The sequence below is a fragment of the Chiloscyllium plagiosum genome, unplaced genomic scaffold (genome assembly GCF_037043375.1).
Source record: "Chiloscyllium plagiosum isolate Xiang-an unplaced genomic scaffold, Cpla_swu_hap1 HiC_scaffold_40, whole genome shotgun sequence".
Taxonomy (NCBI): domain Eukaryota; kingdom Metazoa; phylum Chordata; class Chondrichthyes; order Orectolobiformes; family Hemiscylliidae; genus Chiloscyllium; species Chiloscyllium plagiosum.
Genome location: NW_028270178.1, coordinates 70,303,234 through 70,327,109, shown reverse-complemented (window position 1 = coordinate 70,327,109; position 23,876 = coordinate 70,303,234). Strand labels below are relative to the sequence as shown.

Sequence of the window (23,876 nt, the reverse complement as noted above, 5' to 3'; positions counted from 1 at the left end):
TTATTATGAATTCACATGTTATTTTTGAGTGCGACAGAGACTTGCAGTATCCAGGGAAGAAACGCTCAAATGTTTTATTAGCGAGTAATATGTTTGAACTTTAATTTCAGTTTTATCTACTTGTGAATGAATGTAGAAATAAAGGGAGCTAACTTCCAGTTGAATTTGTTTTTTTAAAAAACAAAATAAATGCAACTATCATGTGAAACAGACCTGAAGCTACTCAAATTCACTTCCAAAGAAGCTCTTCAGCAAAACAAATATCCCAAGATGTGTATGTGTCCATGTTTAAGCTGAACCTCATGTAAAGACATGATCCCACGTGTTCGGGCTGTGCAAGCTGATACTAGGATCCAGTCTCAACCTCCAGCAGGTCACCAACATGCGGAAGCTGTAAGCCTGCCCCTTCCGATGCCCTTATAAATCCTGAGCACTAGACCGTAATTCAATACTCCTGGGTCGGCTCTGTTTCGAAAGATCTTGACAGAACCGTTTCCCACAAGTTATCAGAATGATTATGTCGACACTTTTTCTCAGTTTGTTACTGACTTCTTATCATGTGAGTGTTTGTTGTTCAAGTCTCTCTTTGTGATTGTCTCAATGTTAGTCTACGGCAGGAATGTAAAAGTCTCAGCCATCATTTCACCAACATTAATGCTCATGGTTTATTTGTTTTCTTTTTAAAGGTGTCCAGTCGGAGGTTGTTTTGACCCAGCCAGAGGCGGAGACTGGCCGTCTCGCAGGCAGCCTGAAACTGACCTGTAAAACCAGCGGGTTCAATCTTGGCAGCTACTACATGAGCTGGGTCCGACAGGTTCCCGGACAGGGTCTGGAGTGGCTGGTTAGCTACTATGATTCATCCAGCAATTACTATGCACCAGCGATTAAGGGTCGATTTACTGCGTCCAAAGACACTTCAAACAACATTTTCGCGTTGGATATGGAGAACGTGAAGATCGAAGACACCGCCATCTATTACTGTGCAAGAGGCCACAGCGAGAGGAACCAGGGCTGGACCCGTTCAAAAACAGCTCGAGGGAACATTTTGTTAATTCCATCATAAACTGACAGTCAGTACGAGTTTTAAATGCAATTATAGCAACTGCAATCTGAAGCAGACCTCAGGCTGCCTCTTACAAAACTCAAAGAGGAAATGTACCATTTAAACTAGCAAACTGGTGACACAATGGGACAATGTTTTGGGCATGTCATATGTACTGCTAACACTTCCATCAATTAAATGCTCGGACAAAATGTTAGTTTTAATATATCTGACAGCTCAGGAAATCACTGCTAATTGTTATGTCAAATATGGCATTAATTCTAAACATGATCAGAACTAAATGGCTCTTTCAAATGAAAATTGAGACCTCGACTAAACAACAGAGAATGAGTGTACTGGTCTACATCATTGTGATACTACAGTGGGTCACAGTGTTGTGCACAGCGCCATCCTCATACAAAAACCATTGACAAGTGTTTATCTCAAATTGGTGATTTCTACCATTGCAGGAGTGAGAAATAAGGTGAGATGCGATTTAAACGCAATCCAGTAGTGCTAGTTTGTACAAATGTATAATGTTTTCTACCTTCTTCGTGTTGATTGTCAAGTTAATTGCAGACCAAACTTGGAAAAGTATTCCAAGCTTTCAAAATACAATGAATCGTAAAAGCTGGAATAACAAACTGAATCATTTTTAGAGGAGTCTGAATCACTGCTTTCCAGGAAGTGAAGGAATTCTCTGCATTTTACAGTTTACAGTCTGTCATAGTATTTGACACAACGTGTCTCATAGTGATATAGCTGGGGTGACACTGCAATTATGATCAATACAAAAACCTATTCAGCCTCCATTGTTTGAAACTAGTCAGTGATTACTTCTACAAACCGTCTTAACTTGCAGTCAGTATTAGTTCTGTGCGGTTTAATGCCAGTATCACTATTTAATTTGTGTTGGGTAATTATCGATATACCAGTTGGGGATTTTGAGAATCAGCTCATGTGTTACTCTGTGAAGTATAAAACAGTATTAACATTAATCAAGAATGTTCAGAATTCACTAGTGCAATTATGTGATGAAGATTTATCGTGACTTTATTTTGCCTGTGGTTCTGAAAATTTAAAATGATGGTAGATTTTTGATTTGTTTTATGCAGAGCTAGTTATTGTGTGACCCAGTCCAGAGAATGTAACACTGTGACTATCTTGGCTACTGGGGCCAAGGGACCATGGTGATAGTGACTTCAGGTAAGACCCTTGAACTTTCTTAGTGACTTTTTAAAAACTTTCTATTCATGTGACTAATTTCTGAATGAAATGAAACTCAGATTCTGTGCTGAGTTTGGTTTGGTTCGGATTGATTTTTGTTCACACTGATTACAGACTTCAGTTAAGGCACAGCAAATAGTTACAGTGGGGATAATGGAGTCAGTTACTCGGTGAATCGCTTTTTTTGATCAGATGGGCATTCTGTGTGGCTGGGTTACTTGAAACACCTAATGTCTCTTAATCAGTCAGCTATAAATAATGGTTAATGTCAGTGACACCCTGACTGTGAGTTTTATTATCAACAACAAACGCTAAGAATTCAAAGATGTTCGAGATATTACTAAACATGATTAAAATATGCTAAAATATCATTATTCACTTCGTGAATATATGTTCTTACCCTGATTATATTTTCTCATTTATTTTGTTAATTTTGTTGATGACAAGCAGGTTAGAAACTGTCATAAAATTTTCTTGCGGTGCTATATTGCATTCTGTTGATGAGATTCTGAGTTTGTTTTACTTGATTCTGTTGAATTGAGTTGATTGGATTTTGGCTTTGTTTTAGTTGATTCGGTTTGAACTGTGTTGATTGGATTCTGACTTTGGTTTTATTTGGTTTTGTTGAATTGTGTTGATTGGCTTTTGAAATTGTTTATTTGATTCTGTTGAATTGAATTGTTTGGATTCTGATTATGTTTCATTCAAATCTGTTGTTCTGAGTTGATTGGATTCTGATTTTATTTTCCTTGATTCTGTTGAATTGAGTTGATTGGATCTTATTCAGTTTGTGAAATTGATCAGCGTTTTCATGCTTTCTGTAATCGGTGTTTTCTCTCTGGTGAGGAGATTAACTCTCTGGATTACTTTTCATTACCAATATTTGTGAAGTTCTTTGGTTTTTCATAAATCATTTCTGCATTTGTTAAAATTATATGACACATTTTTATCTGCTTGATTGAAAACATTACATCCATTTGTAACGGTCTGAAAAACAACTTAAGGCAGAAACCCGGAAGTGTGAGAAATGAAAAAAAACCGAGTTTTTAATGCATTGACTTTAAAAAAAAAACTCAGTTCTAATTGTAAACTAACTGAATTTTGTTTTGAGTAGCCTCATTCAAAATAAAATTTGGGACTAAAATCTGAAACTGTCGAATTGATCAGATTATGTAATTGAAACTAACTTAAAATTATAATGTGGTAATATTTGTCCATTCAGTAATTTTGTTTTGATCATGAAGTGATTAATCAATATATGCCTTCAACCGCTCTACTGTGCGCTGCACAAGATTGTCACGATCAAGAAGGGTGTACAGGTTGGAAATAAATTGAACTGTTGCCAGAAACGTTACAGCTTTAAGTGTAAAGTCCCCTCACAAACAAGGCTGCTGTTATGACTTGCTATTTCTATTCAATTTAATCATTAGTTTGCTGGATTCTGTGCAGCTTTGTTAGACTTCAATTTGTTTTTTTTTGTGAGGTTACATCATGTTCTTGGTTCTGTTGAAAATGTTTGCAGAGCTAGTTCTGCAGCAAACACACCGTGTTGTGATCTGGTGATCATTGATCTGTTGAGGAGGGACTGTGCTTGGGTAACATTAAATATGTTATATTTGGGAAACCGTTTCTGGTTTCTACATTGTTTTTGCAATGTTAACATGGTTGGTGACAGTGAACCGCTCCAGGTTCCTCATTCAATGCAATCAGCATGCGAGGTGAAATTTCATAAAGCCTAATATTAAGTGAAAGGCAAATCGCAAAGATTTTAGAAATGAAGGGAAAACAGATACCTTCGGGCGCCATTTTTACTTAAAAGTAATAATTAAGGATTAATCTAATCCATGCTTTACAATCCAAATTCAGAACTCCACTATCTAGTTCAATCACAAGGTGTGTCTTTTAACAGTTTACAAGTCATAGAGAAATATAAATAGAATTCCAAAAGTCTAATGTTCTAATAGTTCTTGCTCTTGAGCAAAAATGCCATGACTGTGTTATAATTGATCAACAAACACCTTTCAATTCCGCTGTACACTACATTCATATTTTTTCTGGCTGGAAAAGATTATTGGCAAAGACCATTTGGAAATTCTGTTCAATTCTATGAAGAACAGGTCAGTTTCACTGCTTTGATCAGTTTCACACGTAACTTGAGTTAATTCATTGTTATGTCCCTGATTAAACTGGATTTACTGGATAAAATAAAACATTAGCTGAATTATTTAATCTGCACAGTGCTTTAGGTGTTCCCAATCTGTGCATTTTAAATAAATAGTTACATTTTACAACAAAATATCAACTGAAGAGTCATTCTTTCGGAGCAACTGCTATAGTGAATTATGTGACCAAGGCCAAATTTCGAATTAATTAAAATAATCCATTCATGACCTCGCAGGGCAGCATGGTGGCTCAGTGGTTGGCACTGCTGCCTCACAGTGCCAGGGTCCCAAATTCGATCCCACCCTCGGGTGACTGCCTGTGTGGAGTTTGCACATTCTCCCTGTGTCTGCGTGGGTTTCCTTCGGGCGCTCTGGTTTCCTACCACAGTCCAAAAGATGTGCAGGTCAGGTGATTGGCTGTGCTAAATTGCACATAGTGTTCAGGGATGTGTAGGTTAGGGTGCATTAGTCAGGGGTAAATATAAATTAGGGGGAATGAGTCTGGCTGGACTACTTATTTTTCAGAGGGTCAGTGTGGAATTGTTGGGCCAAATGGCCTGTTTCTATACTGTAGGAACCCTACTCTTAAAACCATGGGAGTGCTTGCTGCAAACGAAGAGAATTCATTTTACATCGATGTGTTCAGACGGATGCAGTGGTCAGAAATTTGCAGAAGACATGAACTAGAAGATAACAGAGCACATGGTTTATTCAGACACTGAAAATAGAGTAATATTTATTTTAATTAATATACTTGACCGATGTATTGCAATGTCGCGATCGGAAGGAATCTGCTCACATTAGTTAAGTGTAACAATCATTTAGATTAGATTTCCTGCAGTATGAATCGTGCCATTTGGCCCAACAAGTCCACACCGACCCTCTGAAGAGTAACCCACCCAGACCCATTCCCCTTCCCTATATTTACCCCTGACTAATGCACCTAACACGATGGACGATACAGCATGACCAGTTCACCTGACATGCACATCTTTGGATTGTGGGAGGAAATCCACACAGACACAGGGGAGATTGTGTAAACTCCACATAGGCAGTCACCCGAGGCTGGAACCGAGCCTGGGTACCTGGATCTGTGAGGCAGCAGTGCCCACATTTACTTAGACATCCGCTAAAGCGGGCAACTCCAGACAGAAGCATGTTTTCAATTCATACCTTTTTAAACATTTTCGTTCATTAAAGGAGTTAACAAAAAAATGACCTTGCCCTAATTCCTTCAACAGAAATGCTTTCCACACTGGAATGCAGTATTGACTTTATGCAGTGCATGCAAAATCTCCACAGTTCAAGGAACGTTTTAAGAATATGTAAAAACAATTTAGAGAATAATCCATTTCCTCCGGATCTGTGCTTTAATTGGCGATATTTCCCACCTCAATAATTTTGTTAAATACAATGACTTATTAAGTTTATTAACTCAGTGGTTATTTATGTTCATTGTGAACACATTCTTGTTCACATTAATCCTCTGGTTAGTTCCTCTGATGAATGTTCAATTACAGTGAATATATTTGACGTGAGGAGTTGAGCAATCTATCCTCTAGGATTAAGTCTGTTGTGCAGTTTATTTCAGTGCTATGTCTGACTAACTTGTCAATGGTCCTGACCATTTGTAAATTGTCCAGTTCGGATACCTGAATCTCAGACAGTTCAATTTTATCTTGAGCTTCAAAACCACTTTTATCTGCCAGAAATACAATATTCGATTAGGTGCCTCAGAATTGAGAGCCCTGACTAAGTTGTTCCAATCAGAATGAACGTTTCAGGAGCAACAGCAAGAGTTTTGAAATTGGTTGTTGGCAACAAGAGATATTTGATTGAGAGAGGCAGAGGGAAATATGCTGTATATTTTCTTTGTGCCTCAGTTATGCAGGACATGTTTCGAGGCACAATGTAGAATCAGAATTTTTTTGCATCTTATTATTTGAAAACCTATTATCAGCTTTAAATGTCACTGGAAACGGTCATATTACACTTCAAAACATTTTAATCTTTTCCAAACTAAGTAGACCGTCTGGTGCAGCAACATTCACAGGGGAAAGAGGAAGGGAGTTCTAGGTTGGAATCCAGTGACAGTGAATTGATGGCAATGTAATTCCTAGATTTATTCCTCTGTAGTTCTCATAGAGTTTGAACAATTTGGAGGTGCTGTCAAAGCATTCTTCGATAAATGTTGAAATGTTACTTTCATTGTACAAACATTCTGGAGCAATCCCTGGTTGTTGGAAGGTGATAATAACTAACATGGTTTATGTACTGTCAAAACATGTGGGCTGTGTTCTCCGTGATAGTGTCAAGCTCATTGTGTTCAGGTCTGTTGTGATGTTGTAGTAGAGTCCCTGATTCTGTGCCAGGTGGCCTGTGTTCACTTACAACCTGTTAGAGAGATATGTAACACAATCTCTTATCAGGTTACTTCAGTGCAAGAAAGCAGATTGACATGTCTGGGTGTTTGTTGGAATTCCACTCACAGAGGCCAATGAAATCTATTCAATCGCTGTCCTGACTTGTGTCTCTTAGATATTAAACAGAAGTTTGGTGGTTAGCAGCTTTTTCCAGATCAATATTTGTTCACAGGCTTTTGGGCATCGCTAGATGGTGTTAATGGAGTAAGTGCTCAAAGAAATCCCAGCTTTTGACTTGCTGTTCTAACAATATCATTTATAACTAATCCAGAATAGATCATTTTCGCAGCATATTTGATGAGATTATGCTTCGGCTGTTTTACTTTATATTAAACCAGTGCTGGAGCTGAATTTGATTGTTCAGTACGGTGGGAGTTCCGCTGAATCCAACACTTGCTGCAGATGGTGAAAGCTTTTCAGTTGGTCTTCAATTGCTATCTCAGACCATCCAGTATCTCTGCTAAGAATTCTTTTTCCAACAGGAGTCAAGCCAACGTAATCACTGTTTATCTCAACAGGTGTGAGCTCTTGTGCCAAAAACATGAAAACAATTTGGTGAAGGGCGGGGAGGGGGTCTCTGGATGCGAAAGGTTAACCTTGCCTTCTCTCCCCAGGAGCTGATAGACCTGCTGAGTTTCTTCAGAAGGTTCTGTCTTTATTTTGGTTTTCTAGCATTTAAAGTTTGTTGTTTCATTGAAAAAAGTTGTGTTCGATGAAGCACGTTCTTCAGAGAAAAGATGCATTTGAACAAATTGCGAATGTTCAGAGATATTAAATATCAGAGAATCATTGAATTTGAGCGCCCTGATCTCGAGCTGTAGTTTCACAAGAAATATGATGAAGTAACAACACACTCCAGAGCGCAGTGGCTGCTGTAATTGGGTGGAAGTTATTTTGATCACTCAGATAGAGAATGTCAATGATCCCGTTCCAAATAATCAACTGAAGGTTTTTTTTAAAAGCATATGTGAAACAATTAATTTGTTGTAATATTTTAATAAAAAGTGTTCACCGCCAGTGCTAGCTTAATGAATGACACAATGATAGGAAGGTAGGAGCAAGAGGAGGGCACACAGCCCCTCGAGCTGTTCCACCACTGACTTAGATCATGGAGCATCTGTGAGCTAAATCCACAGGTCTCCCTTTGGCTAAAACTCTTTAACACCTTTGATTAACAAGCAAAAACTATCCCAGATTTACTGATTCGCCTGCCCGTAACAAAGGGAGACACCATTTCTGAAACACATTCCAGTGAGTACTGTGACACAATGAGGCTGGAATTAATTGCTCATGAAAGTAAACTTTCAATCTCTGACAATTTCCAATTGAAACATCCCAATCATCATATTTCTTTAATTTAACACTATACTTCCCTGGAATAAAGAAATATAATGTGTGATTGCCTTGCTAAAAATGAGGGAAGCTTCATTCCTATTACATGATTAAGAAATAGCTCTGTTCATTCAGTGAAAACACAGTCAAATCACACAAAAGGAAACCATGTCATCTTGTGTAGACACACAAGTGCCTCAAATAATTTTCAATTCTTCCAGTGGTTGTTTGAATCTCTAGACAGGTGTGGAAGTGTCAGACTTTTTATATCGCCTTGAGAAACCAGTTATCATCAGCCTATTTGAATTGCTGAAGTTTGTGTGGTATTAGCACATTCACAGCGCTGTTAGGAAGTGAGTCCCATGGCTGTGATTGAGGAAGAGGAAACGGCAGAGAAATAGTTGAGAGTCAAGTTGAAGTCTAATTTGGAGGAGAGCTTTCAGGTGAAGCATTTACACGCATGTGCGCCCTTATCCTCAAGGATCACGGTTTTGGAACATGCTGCTGAAGGGACATGTCAGCATGCAAACTGGAAGCTGAAGAAGGCCCCGCGGCCCCTCTAGAATGCTATTCCATTCATGGGATCATCATTAATCTTGCTGCTCACCAGTCTTCCCAACACACAAATAACATTGAACCTGATTGTTTACTGTTCAGCAAAAGAATGGTGAAACTTTGGAATTCTCCACCACAGAAATTGATTCAGGACAAAACATTAAATGATTTCAATAAGGAGATAGATTCCTTCAATCCTTAAAAAAATGCTCCGGATGTGTGGGAGAAAGGCAAACAGGGTACAATATTGGTTGAAAGCCATGAAAACATTGAATGGGGCATGGTTTGTAAGTTTGCACGTAACACCAACATTGGTGGTACAATTGGCAGTGAAAGTTATCCAAACGTACAATGAGATCTTGATCAGCTGGGCCAATGGGCTGAGGAGTGGCAGATGGAGTGTAATTTAAATGAATACGACGTGTTGCTTTTTGAGAAGACAAATCAGGTCACAACATACAGAGTTAATGGTAGGGCACTGCATAGTGATGTTGAACACAGGGCCCTGAGGGTCCAGACTCATAGAGTCTTACAGAGTTCATGGTAAGGCACTGGGTAGTGATATTGAACACTGAGGACCCTGAGGGTTCAGACTCATAGATTCTTGAAAGCGTTGTCTCAAGTAGCTAGTGTGTTGAAGGCGTTTGGCACATGTACCTTCATTGGTCAGAGCACTGAGTGCAGGAGTTGGAGCTTCATGTTGTACCTGTCCAAAACATTGGAATGAACTGCCAGAGGAAGTGGTAAATGCAGAGATAGGTCCAACATTTAGAAGACATTTGAACAGCTCCAGGAACTGGATAGGTCTGGATGGATATGGGCCAAAGGCAGGCAAGTGGAATTAGTTTAATTTGGGAACTCTGGTCAGCATGGATGAGCTGGACCAAGGGAACTGTTTCTGTGCTGTACGACTTTATGACTCACTGACTTTATGGTGGAGTAGGCTCAAAGTTGGAAGGTGGTGAGCAAGTGAGGGGCTAGATTGGGCATGTGGGAGAGTTTGGGCTGGTAGGCTGTGAGGTGTTGGCTGGCTGCTGGGTAAGCTGGCATGCACTCTGTCTGGCAAGGTGGCATCAAGGTAAATGGTAATGGTCACAGGATAATTTGGTCGAATTGTGCTTGGTAGGTGAGGGGTAGTTTGAGCTGAAATGCAGGAGGTCTGTCTTTGCCAGGCTGGTTAGTGCAGAGGTGGGCAGTGTGCCAGGCTGGTTAGCGTAGAGCTGGGCAGAGTGCCAGGATGTTTCGGGGGTGGAAGGTCACTGTAATGAAGTGACAGGTGGACGTGTTGTCTAAATGCAAAGCTCGGAGTCTGGCAAAATGGTGGGTTGTAAAGGACAGATGCGAAAGGAGCTAGGATGCAATGTGCACAGGTTGACTTGGGTAAGATGGGAGGTCAGTGATCAAGGACTGAGGTCACGTCTTGGGTAGTGGGCTTTTGTCCGAGATTGTGAAAATGATGGTGCCAGGTCCAGTCAGGGCCAGATTCACCATGGGCCAGGTGCAGGGCGGCAGGAGTGTAAATGAGTGAAAGGGATTGAGATCATATGTCCATCTGGAATATAGAATATAGAACATTACGGTGCAGTACAGGCCCTTCAGCCCTCGATGTTGCGCTGACCTGTGGAACCAATCTGAAGCCTATCTATCCTACGCGATTCCATTTACATTCATATGTTTATCCAATGACCTTTTAAATGCCCTTAAAGTTGGCGAGTGTACTATTGTTGCAGGCAGTGCGTTCCATGGCCCTACTACTCTCTGAGTAAAGAAACAACCTCTGACATCTGTCATCTATGTCCTCTCCTGCTAGCCATCACTATTCAAGGAAAAAGACTTTCACTGTCCACTCTCTGTTTATCTTTTATGTCTCAATTAAGTAACCTCTCAACCTTCTTCTCTCAAATAAAAACAGCCTCAAGAACCTCATCCTTTCGTCATTAAACCTTCCCGCCATACCAAAAAACATCCTGGTAAACCTCCTCTGAACTCTTCCAAAGCTTCCACATTCTCCCTATAATGTGGTGACCAGAACAGTACACAATACTCCCAAGTGCAGCCACACCAGAGTTTTGTACAGCCGCAGCCTAACCTCATGGTTCTGAAACTCATTCCCTCTATCGATGAAAGCCAACACAAAGTATGCCTTCTTAACAACTCTATCAAACTGGCTGGCAACTTTTAGGGATCTATGTACATGGACACTGAGATCTCTCTGCTCAGCTGCACTACCAATATGGATTTCCTTGGATGTGTTTCGTGTGATAGGGGTTGTGTGTTCCGGGCATGAATGGGTGTATAGCAGGGTAGGGTTTGTCAATGTGAGTGGGAATTTAGGTCTAGACAGAGTAAGTGCAGTGGTTAGTCTGAGACATGAGGTTTGGTGATGAACTGTGTGTCAGTTTGATAGTTATTAAAGTTAAAGATTACTTGTTCATTTCTCAAATCATATTTACGTAAATACTCAGCTGTAACACTCCAAAGTCTCTGAACCTTAATGGTCCTCCATTTTTCAGAGGCCTCCAGAATTCAGATAATTGTAAATGAGATGTTTCAACTTCCAGCCAAATGGCATGAGTTCAGCCGTGACATCCATCCTCCCCGTCCCAGTGCTCAGCTCCTGCCTGTGCTGCTGCTGCAGTGACCTTCCTCCCAGAGAGAACATTCTGCCTTGCATTGATAAGTGAGGAAGGCTCACTGGACCTGATTTCCAAGTATGGGGACGGCAAACACGAGGGGACACAACTTTAAAGTGAGGGGAGATAGGTATAAGACAGATGTCAGAGGTAGTTTCTTTACTCATTGAGTAATAAGGGTATGGAATGCTTTGCCTGCAACGGTAGTGGATTCGCCAAGTTTAAGTACGTTTAAGTCGTCATTGGGCTAACATATGGACGTACATGGGATAGTGCAGGTGGGATGGGCTTCAGATTAGTATGACAGGGCAGTGCAACATCGAGGGCCGAAGGGCCTGTACTGCGCTGTAATGTTCTATGTTCTATGATTCACTCTGACTTCTCTCCGGGGGTACTGCCAGCTGTTGGGTATTTCCAGCAGCACGGCACCTCGTGGGGCAGCACGCTGGTTCCGTGGTTAGTGCTGCTGCCTCACAGTGCTCGGGACTCGGGTTCCATTCCAGCCTCGGGTGACTGTCTGTGTGGAGTTGGCACTTTCTCCCCATGTCTGTGTGCGTTTCCTCCCACAGTCCAAAGATGTGCAAGTTAGGGGAATTGCAAATGTTGTGTTCAGTGATGGGGAGGTTAGGTGCATTAGTCAGGGTTAACTGTAGCATAATATGATAGGGGAATGGGTCTGGATGCGTTACTTTTCAGAGGGTGGGTGTGGACTTGTTGGGCCAAATGGCCTGTTTGCACACACTGTAGAATTTCAATGAATCTGCATTTCCTTGGTTTGTCGTTTGTGAAACTTCTCTGCTCTTCACAGCAATCCAGTGAAAGTGTCAGTTGGTGAGATCTTCAAACAGTTACTGGGGTGGGATCAGGATGTTCTTCTTCCGAAATTATATGGCAATGGTCAAGGTCGAGGGCATGTTTCTAAAGAGGGAACCAATGATCATGATCAGCAACTGGTAGGAAACAAAAATAAACCCCAGTTATGCTGTCGACTTCAGCGGGAGCATATTGGCAAAAGTTTACAGCTGAGGATACATTTGAGTAACTGATAAGGTCAAATTAACAGAAACTAACATGCTCAATTGGTCATTCTGTTGTAGAGACACCATCTCCCCCCACGCTTTATGGCCTGGTCTCCTCCTGTCAGGAGCACAACACCGGTTCTGTGATCTTTGGTTGTTTGGCGATGGACAATTCCCCTGATGTCACCAAGGTAACCTGGAAGAAAGGTGGGGAGCTAATCACGACTGGATTTAAGACTTACCCATCAGTGAGAAACAAGAAGGGAACCTACACCCTGAGCAGCCAGTTAACCCTGCCCGAGTCAGCGGTAGATTGCCCCAGCAAAATCTACTGTGAGGTTCAACACAACGGGACACACAAGAGCAAAGAAATGCTATGTCCAGGTACGTGTTGTAGGAACTGAGATAAACAGATCATCTGTGATTAACATGAATAAGGCATTATTTATAACCGTTTTCACAGAATCACCTTATACAGCACAGGAAAAAGGTCCTTTGATCCATCCAATTCACGCCTATCAATAACAGCCACCTAACTATTCCAGTCTCATGTGCCAGCCTTGTGTGACTTGCCCTTGCAAGGATACTTCATACTTATAATGAGGGGCTCAGTCTCTACATGACTTATAGGTGCTGAGCTCCAGGCTAACACCACCCTCTGTTTGATTTTGTTTTTCCCTGAGATCCACTTGGAACCTCCTGGCCTTACCTTCACCCTGTGCCCCTGAGGCATTGATCTCTCCATCAAGGGGAAAGGTTTCATCCAGTTTACCCTGTCCTATGCCTAAAATAATTCTAGACATCATGATAATCTTCTCCCTAATTCTCCTCTGCTCCAAGGAAAACCCCTGTCTCTCTAAACTAGTTTCATAACTAAAACCCTCCAACCCAGGCAAGACCCTGGCAAATCTCATCAATACTGCCTTCAGTGTAATCACATTCCTTCCATAACATGCACACAACGCTTCGGTATGGCCTAACCAGTGTTTTATTAAGTTCCAGTATCATCTCACCACTATTCATTGTCAATGTCTAGGCTAATAAAAGCAAATATCCTCCCACCTTCTTAGCCTCTTTATCCAGACGACACAGTACTATAGGGGATCGGTGGGTACATGCACCAAAGATCCTCAGGCCTTTCCAGGGTTCCACCATTCAAAACGTCATACCTCACAGATTCTTCTGCCGATTTACGTCACCTTACATTTATTCAGAATAATTTCCATTTGCAACTTTTCTCTTCACATACAACCAACCCTTTTATATCCTCCTGCAATCTAAAGCCATTATGCTCATGACTTACCAACATGACAGTTTTCATTTCATCTGTGAATTCACTGGTTAATCCTCCTAAATTTGAATCTCAATCATTGGTATGCAAGAGAAATTGCACGGAAATCAACACCAATCCCTACAGAACACCAGGAGACATAGATTTCCAGTCACGCAGACACCCGATGACTATTAACCCCTGCTCCATCACTCAGCCAGTTCTAGATCCAATCTGTCAAATTAACTCGGATCCCATTGACTCTGATTATTGCTATCATTTGGACATCGAGTTATAGAACATAGAAGAATACACCCCTTTGGCCCTCGATGTTGCGCCGATCCAAGCCCACCTAACCTATACTAACGCACTATCCTCCATATACCTATCCAATGCCCGCTTAAATGCCCATAAAGAGGGAGAGTCCACCACTGCTACTGGCAGGGCATTCCATGAACTTACGACTCGCTGAGTGAAGAACCTACCCCTAACTTCAGTCCTATATCTACCCCCCCTTAATTTAAAGCTATGCCCCCTTGTAATACCCGACTCCATACGCGGAAAAAGGTTCACACTGTCAACCCTATCTAACCCCCTAATCATCTTGTACACCTCAATCAAGTCACCCCTAAACCTTCTTTTCTCTAATGAAAACAGCCCCAAGTGTCTCAGTCTTTCCTCATACGATCTTCCTTCCATACCAGGCAACATCCTGGTAAACCTCCTCTGCACCCGTTCCAGTGCCTCCACATCCTTCCTATAGTATGGCGACCAAAACTGCACACAATATTCCAGATGCGGCCGCACCAGAGTCTTATACAACTGCATCATGACCTCAGGACTCCGGAACTCAATTCCTCTACCAATAAAAGCCAGTACGCCATATGCCTTCCTCACCGCACTATTTACCTGGGTGGCAACTTTCAGAGATCTGTGTACATGGACACCAAGATCCCTCTGCTCATCCACACTACCAAGTATCCGACCATTAGCCCAGTACCCCACCTTTTTGTAATTCTTCCCAAAGTGAATCACCTCACACTTAGCTACATTGAATTCCATTTGCCACCTTTCTGCCCAGCTCTGCAGCTTCTCTATATCCTGCTGTAACCTGCCACATCCTTCCTCACTGTCAACAACTCCTCTGACTTTCGTATCATCCGCAAACTTGCTCACCCAACCTTCTAACCCCTCTTCCAGGTCATTTATAAAAATGACAAACAGCAATGGTCCCAAAACAAATCCTTGCGGAACACCGCTAGTGACGGTTTGTGAGGCACGACCTGCCCTTCACAAAACCATGCTGACTATCCTTGATCACATTATTCCTATCCAGATGTGCATAAATCCTATCCCTTACAATTCTCTCTAAGACTTTGCCCACAACAGAAGTGAGACTCACCGGCCTATAGTTACTAGGGTTATCCCTACTCCCCTTTTTGAACAAGGGAACCACATTTGCTGTCCTCCATCTCTGTGAAAACTACTATCAAGTTGTTACACGTGACTTCCTCTCAATAAAACCGTGCTGAAACTTGTTGATTTATCTTGCAAATGAAGACTAATTTCACTTCTCAACAGTTTCCTTACCACTGAGACTAGCTTGACAGATCTGTGTTTTCATTATTTATCCCTTCCTTCGTCCTGCATAACAGTGCAACGTTGGCTGATCTACACTCACTTGGCACAACTGCTGTGGCCAGACAGGAATTCTAAATTATTGTCAGCGACCCAACTATTTCATCCTTTGCATCGCTCAACCGCTTGGTATACTTTTCATCTGCCCTGGAAATATAACCACTTTTCATTCAGCAAGACAACACAGAACATCACGTCATGTGTCCTAATTTCTGAAAGTACATCACAACACCCCTCCATAATTTCTGTCCCCACACTGTCCCTCTTACTTGTGAACACTGACACAACACATTCGTTTTGACCACAACCAAATCCTCCGGCTCCACTCCAATAATAACACTTAATGGGCATTACTGTTTCCCGAATAATTCTTTTATTATGAATGAGTCTGTAACTTTAAAAAATATTTTCCTTTATTTTGATTGCTATTATTTTCTCATGGTCCCTTTTGCTCTTCTAATTCCTTTGTCTTTCAAACTCCCCCTTGCACGTTCTGTACTCCATATTAGTTTCTATTGTTTTGAGATTTCAGTATAGACCGGAAGCCTCCCTTGTTTCTCTTTATCTCCCCCTCCATGCCCTTTGGTGTCCAGAGCCCGCTGCATTCTTGGTACCACGCAGTGGCTTCCTGGGAAATGCCCTCCCTGTGATTTTCCTATCTCTTTCTTAAATGTGTCACACTGCTCTGACTCAGATTTACCAACAAGTGTCAGCTTCCAGTCCACTCTGGTCAAGTCATAACCTGATCTTACTAAAACTGTCCTTCCCCTTTTCAGAACTTTGGGCCAATTTCTATTCCTTTGCAGTACAATCTGAAATCCAACTGATTTACGATCACTGTCTGCAAAGTGCTCCACCATTGGTGTTTTACCCACTGGGTCGACTTCATTCCTAAAAGTTAAGTTCCGGTTCACCCCTCTCTTGCAAGATCTGGATTAAAATTCTCTGTATTAAACGCATACTTTGTTCAAACATTCTCCTGGGGGCATTTTTAGAATTGTGCTCCCTCTAAACTTTTGACAAAATGAATATCCAAGCCTATGCTGAGGAAGTTAAAAACCTCTTTTCTCATTCCCCTATTTAATTTACATGTCTCTGAAATTTGCCCATGTATTTGCACTTGGTATTTTGGACCAATAGTAAGGTCTATCGTGCTCTCCCAGTAGTTATGTTTGTTGTATTTTGGTTTTGGAGTACTGTCCATTTGCCTTTGTTCGAGGAGGTATCCATGATTTCATTTCTCTTTACAGCCTAAAATACTCTTGTCAGAATTGCGACAGAAGCAACATTCTGTACCGCACACCTCTGCCCCCATCATTTTCTATCTTTCCCTGTCTCGCCTGAAGGCACTAAATCCTGGAATATTGAATAGCCACTCCTGCCCGGCTCTCAATATGTCTCCGTAATAGCAACGGCATCATATCTTCATTTATGCCAGTAATTCGGCTGCCTTGTTCATCAGACTCTGTCATTAAAACGAATACCATCCAACGTTGCTATCTCCCTTCTGATATTACCGGCCTATAGTTTCTCTGCCTCCTTGACTCCCTTGCTGTGTCCTCTAAGTTTAGCCTTTCACATTGTCCTGCTGATCTTTTTGTGTGGATCCCAGCTTCTCCAGCACTCTGCACAATTATGATTCCTGTGTCCATTAACCACAAGAAACCTTGATATATGAGAACTGATTGTATTTGTTATGAAATTCATCGGATAATGTATGCGACGTGTTTCCTAAAGGTCCAGACATTCTCTCACCAACCCTTCTCCTAACTGTGAGCTCCAGTGAAGAAATCGCAAGCAGCAAGTTTGCAACCGTCGTCTGTTCAATCATCGAGTTCCGTCCGAAGTCAATCTCCGTGAGTTGGTTGAAAAATGGCCGACCCTTGGATTCTGGCTTCTTCACGTCTCCCGTGTGTGAGGCGAACGGGAACTTCTCGGTGACGAGTCGGCTGATGGTCCCTTATGGTGTATGGTACAACAGTGCGGTCTATAACTGCCAGGTCACTCATGGAGAGAACACTCAAAGTAAAAACATCACCGCACTTCAGGGTAAGAGACACACACTGAGAGAGCTACAAATCTCTCTGAACTCTGATGTGAATCAAACACACTAATTTATCAGGCGTAGTAAACAGCACAGTACAGCTTATCGTTTCCCAACATGCCACGTGTCTCATTTCAGTTTGAGTGTTACATTAGCATTGCTCATAATTCAACCTTTTGGCAAGTCAGAAAAGCATGTTTCGTCTCTGTTGAAGATAGATATATAGACAGTGAGCTTTGTTAAATAGTTTGTTGCCTGATCATGCTGGGAGAGGCATTCAGAGTGCTGAATACTTGCCTGGTAGCTGCTTCAAGGATAGGTTTGGGGTGGAGGGGGATATTGGAGAGATATCTGATTGAAACATAGAAAATACTGAGAGACTGAGGTCGAGTGAATGTGGAATAGATGCTTTGACTGGTAGGCGAGACTAGGACCCAAAGGCACAGTCTCAGGGTCAAAGGGGCACCGTTTAGAACTGAGATGGGGAGGGTTTCTTCAGCCAGAGGGTGATGAGTCTGTGGAACATGTTGCTGCAGAGGGATGTGGGGGCCAGGCCATTGTGTGTACTCAAGCCAGAGATAGATCGGCTCTTGTTTAGTACGGGGAGAAGGCAGGAGAATGGCTTTAGCCCGAAACGTCGATTTTCCTGCTCGTCGGATGCTTCCTGACCTGCTGTGCTTTTCCAGCATCATTCTGATTTAAACTCTGGATTGGCCGAACAGCCTTATTCTGAACCTCTATCAAATTGACGTGGTTAACATATGCAGTGACCATTACTTGAAAATAAATCAAAATGCGTTCAATGCTTCATTCCCTGCTCAGGAATGACCTGTTTATTGGACATTATACGACATCGATTTTTATCTGGTACTGAGCTCTTTAACTTCATTTATGGGATCAGACCACAGACCAAGTGGGTATCACATTTGATGAACTGGGATAAATGTGATCTCACTGAGCTTCTTTAAGATGCTCTCTGTAATTAGTGGATGAGGCAGGAGAATAAATTCTGGTGGGAATGCTACAATAGGGATGAATGAACGAGGAACTTGAGACAGGCTGATTTAGCCTGTTTGGGGTGATGATGTTTACACAGTGAGTAGTGGATGTCTATAAAATTAGTGACATTTCCATCGCGTTTGTAGATTAATTTAAGACGCTTTTGTTTGTTTTTTTGCTCCCCTGCTCTATGAAGAAATTAAAAAATGCAGCTTGGTAAATAAAGTAAAAGTACAGACGAGTTATGAACTAACTGAATGGAGGCAAAGACTTTAGGAGATGGGTGTCCTTCTCGATATCCAGTGATGTACTCAATGTCTTGTTTTCAGATCTACTCCAAACACAGCCCACGAGGAACAATGACATAAATTAGAGAATGACATCACACCAATAACGCAAAGTATTTTTGATCACGTTAAATATAATGAACAGAATTTCCATGGCTGTACACCGCTCCTGTAACACTTTAGAACTCTGCAAAGAGAATAATTTTTATTTATTATAATTTGTCCAAAATTTGGGATGTGATTTGGCAGTCAGTGTGACCAGCAGCACTTGCACCTAAAGGTTATGAACATGGAAATGAACTCATTATATTCAGATTACTCTTCTCACAAGTATCAATAGATGGTCTTAAGTGAGAGACAAACTCCGAAAGAAAGATAATTCCATGGGTTACATGATGGTATCTTCGATGATTTTACTTTTTTCACAGGTTTCACTTGTTACAAAGCCAGTGTTCTTTAGGAATAATTACACAGGGTGTGTTATAGGTAATCACAAATGTTTCACAGATCAAAATACATCAACAATAGTAAGCATCGTTTCAGCAATAGTTGGATTTGCCATTTTGAAGGTGGTGTCTTCACCCTGTGAAGGAGTAATCTGAAGATTGGCTGTTTGTATCAGAAAGGGGCATTTTTCATTGACTTTGATTTTTGTTTCATAGAAGATACCGAGTGCCACCCTAACACCGTTAAAATCCTCCCACCGCCAGTAGAACAAGTCTTACTGGAGGCGACGGTGACATTAACCTGCGTTGTGTCCAATCTTCCTTCTGGAGTCAATGTGACCTGGAGACAAGAAAAGAAGCCTCTGAAATCAGAGATTGCTGAGCAGCCTGGACAGAATCCCGACAGCGTGATCAGCAAATTAGACATTTCTACTGAAGCCTGGCTGAGTGGCGTTACTTTTGAATGTGTGGTGTACCATCAGAATCTACCGACTCCGCTGAGAGACTCCATCCACAAGGAGAAAGGTGAGCAGTGAGATTAAAACACAAAGCATCCCATGTGTAATCCAGATCCAGTTACATCAATGACAGGCTTTGATTGGAAATGAACCAACACCGTTGGGGGCATTAACGATGCATCTGAAGGCAGGATAGCTAATTAGCTGATTAAGAAAAAGATGGACCAAAGGATATTGTATTCTGATTAAGTCAGATAAAGTGGGAAGAAGCCTGGGTTGTGACGTCACCATCAGCAATGACAAATGGACAGAATGTCCTCGTTGTGGGCTGGAAACATGGAGGCAACATTCACATTAAACTTTCTATTTTTTACTGAACAGTATGTGTACCATTCTGCTCCTTTAGAAAACGAAAGTGAATAAATCCCAAATTTAAAATGGCGTATTTTAATATTTAGTGAAATTGTGATATTGGTTCAGGATTTTTTTGGTTGATTTATATTTGTCTCAAATATTCTGCAGTGATTAATCCGCTGGAGCCATCAGTGTCGGTCCTCCTGCCACCAACAGAAGAAATCTCCGCTCAGAGGTTTCTCTCCCTCACCTGTTTAGTGAGAGGTTTCTCCCCCCGAGAGATCTTCGTCAAGTGGACAAACAATGACAAGCCGGTGAATCCCAGTAACTACAAGAACACCGAGGTGATAGCGGAGAGTGACAACACCTCCTTCTTCATCTACAGCCTGTTATCCATTACAGCGGAGGAGTGGGCCAGCGGTGCTTCTTACTCCTGTGTGGTGGGACATGAAGCGATTCCATTGAAGATCATCAACAGAACAGTCGATAAATCCAGCGGTAAACCGAGTTTTGTAAACATTTCACTTGCACTGATGGACACAGTTAATTCATGTCAATAAAAATCTCAAAGTTGCATTTAATAATTCAACAGAAGTAATGAAGTGTTTTTTTTCCTCCAGCTGTGAGTTAAATACTGAATTAGTTGTTTCTCACTCTGACTTACATTCCATCTGTGTAGTTAAAGTGGATTATTAACAGGTCTGTAACAAGTGTCTTGTGCAGTTAATGTTCTCTGCTCAGATACACCCTGGGTCAGAGACAGAGTAAAGCTCACTCATTGCAGGATTCCACCAAGTACCTTATCCATCCTAAATCCCTCTGTGACAAAATCTGACAATGTCCATTTAAGTCAAGGGTAGGGCACGAGTTTTGAACTTGGTGTTTTTGATTCCCCCGATTGGACATTCTTACAAAATTCATGTCAGTTTTAAACTGCCAAATTGCACCAATTGGAAATGTAAATTTAAGACACTTTAAAATTAAATTTGATTGGAACATACCAATCGTAAAGAGTGCAGAACAGTTTGAATGTAACCTTTGTTTCTGGGGAACTGCCAGGGATCTTGCGCCAGCGCATGAGTTTTCAGAATGTAGCTTCACTTTCACACCAAAGAGAATCAACAGATAAGTTGTTGTGGAGCAGAGGGGAGGGGAACGATGAATGGTCTGTCCTCTTGCTCCCTGTCCAGAGTTTTCATGGTAGATGTCCTCTGTAATGTAACCCAGTTGCGAACAGGAACAGTCAGCTTCTTGCTTACTGTCCAAAGATTTTCACATTTCAATGCAAAACAATACCTTTGAAACAAGTTAGACACGCTTGGCTCTGTTAACAAATGATTAACATTGATTCCCATAATCCAAAACTGGTGTTTGCATCGTCCCAGTTTGAACTCCATAGTTTTGTCTCAGTTTTCTGGAGCACATGGGATCAATTCTGGTATTCGAATACCTGATATCATTTTGTTTCACATACAGAACACAAGTAGACATTTTCTAATAAACATATTCAGAAATGTTATCTCTGGGGCAGTGGGGATTTGAACTCACGCCTTTTCTCTCAGAGACAGAAATTCTATCACTGCAACAGAAGAGTTGCTCATAAAACGCTTATCTCTGCACGACGATGGGAAATGTTTCCTGTAACACCAAGGTCAAATCTAATTATGGGCAATGCATTAAAATTAGAACAATAAATTAGAATAATAAAAATTGCAGTCTGGTATACGAACAGATGCAGAGAGATGATCGCAAATACACACGTAATGAGACATATTTATGTGCACACTCAAATGTGCATATAGATAAGATGTCACACACGCATACTCGCACAGAGCCACACATGCAAGTGGTACTTGAACACTCACCTAAGCTCATACAGAAACTCACATACACCAAAAGAAAATCATTTGCACAAATGAACAGGAGAACACACAGAGAACCATGAGAAACATCGATACACGGTAACACACAAATGGGCATGAATACATATACATTCATACAGCACAATGCGTACAGACATACACACATGAACACACAGATACAAATTCCGAAAAATGTCCTCCCACATGTCAACTCACACAGGCACGTAAGTGCACAGAGATAAACATTAATATCATTATTTTCCCATTTTCAGAATCACAAACATACGATGACAGAGGCAGCTGAATTAGTTATTTTTAAACCACATTGATCAGCGTGTATACAATATCACACGCACACACAAATTCAGAGTCTCACATGCAGACACACAAGTGCATAGATGAACAAATAGAGGGGCGTTTATTAAATAAGGGTAATGGGCACAAGCATCAGCAAGCATCCACAAACAATAGCACAAACAAGCTGATCAGGAGATAGTTTGGGAAAGATTGCCACACAAGCAAACATCATCATCTAAATATAAACATCCATCAAAACATAACATTGCATGCTAACATTTATTAAGCATAAACATGAAAATAGCCCAGTGTAGGTAGGATCTGAAACAGACACATAAGCACACGTTTTAGATAGCACTAATGAAAAGTGAACACGCACAAAGACATTACAAGATAAGCATAGGCAGCAACGAAGTGGCATATTAGCATGATGATGCTTACACACTGGGAAAATACCAAAATTTAGGTGCACAAACACATGAGCACACCAGCAGTAAAGGAACAGGAATATGTTTATTCATGCACAGACACCAACATGGGCTAGAGTGAAGTAAGAAACTCTTATAACCACATACACAAACATTAAAGGGAAACCAAACACACCAAGCAATAGATCAAATAAATTAAGGGACACACGTACCAAAATTTATTCCTAAATATACAGATCTTAAAAACTAAAATATGAAGCAATGTCCTGACTGTGATGTCACTTATATTCATGATTTGCCAAGCAATTGGTCACCAATATAAAAGATGAGAATCACATTTGAACTTTTATTCAGTGATGGCCACAATTTTCAACTAAAGTGCTGTCACAGCCTATATTTAAAATATAATGATTATAATTAAAATCATCATTCGTAATAAGCATTCCTCAAATAATAATATCCTTAAATAATAGATGAAAAGAAAAATAATTTAAAACGTTCTGACATGGATAATGAAGAAAGAACATGTGCAGTTAGTATTTGTAATTTCTTGCTGAGTCAATAATGCACTAATAGATACAGATAAGAGTCACACTTGAGAAATACCTGACTGTTTTATGAAGATGTAATGGTCTCCAATTACATGACTTGGATGCAGATAGATCGATCTGGATCAATAAACAATCTAAATGCGTTCTCTCGGCTTTATATTTATAGATTCAATAGATCGCACTTGGATTGAAGACTATGAGGATGATAACAGCAACATCTGGACAACTGCTTCCACGTTCATCACCTTGTTCTTCCTGAGTATTTTCTACAGCGCTGCCGTCACTCTGGTGAAGGTGAGAATAATCACATCTTTCTCACACCAAGCAGCCCAATATGTTTTGTGAAATCTCTGAGTGTGCCATTGAATAAACATTATATCTGAAAGTCCCTGATCATAAATATCTGCGGCATTGCTTTCTCTCTCTTTTCCAGGTTAAGTGAATGAATTGTGGACCCCTTTGATTTTCCTGATCTGCTTATCAAGGTCTCTGAATTCCCAATCTCCAATCTGTCCTGTTGCTGACTCTAACAGTGAGATTACTTCAGTTTATCAGCGGGTAACTGAGACAATTATTGATGGATTTTCCTTTTTACTTTGATATCTTTGAGATGGTTGTGGTTGGAAGAATTTGTAGCTTCCCAGTTGTTTGTTTTGTTTTTATTTGTTCCTTACACAGAATGTTGCCTACCCTTTCTGATGAGCCTTTGTATTCCCTTTCTTGTGACTGTTACTGATGTACAGAAAATTCCCAGCTCACAGCGCATGTGTTCTCGTCTCAATGTGGCATCCAGCCATTATATTCACTTCTGTTAGCTTTTACATCAACCTTTTTGGATAAAAATGCTTT

At 41.0% G+C, this 23,876-nt stretch overlaps 1 gene segment (V, D, J or C); it reads left to right on the top strand.

Annotated features, from left to right (window-relative positions):
* Positions 1-2,214: 2,214 nt before the first annotated feature.
* Positions 2,215-23,553, top strand: LOC148138601 (Ig heavy chain C region-like). The segment is given in 7 exon segments: positions 2,215-2,248; positions 12,472-12,777; positions 17,039-17,350; positions 19,294-19,602; positions 20,058-20,387; positions 23,194-23,321; positions 23,461-23,553. Coding segments are annotated over 7 exon segments (1,413 nt in total).
* Positions 23,554-23,876: the final 323 nt, after the last annotated feature.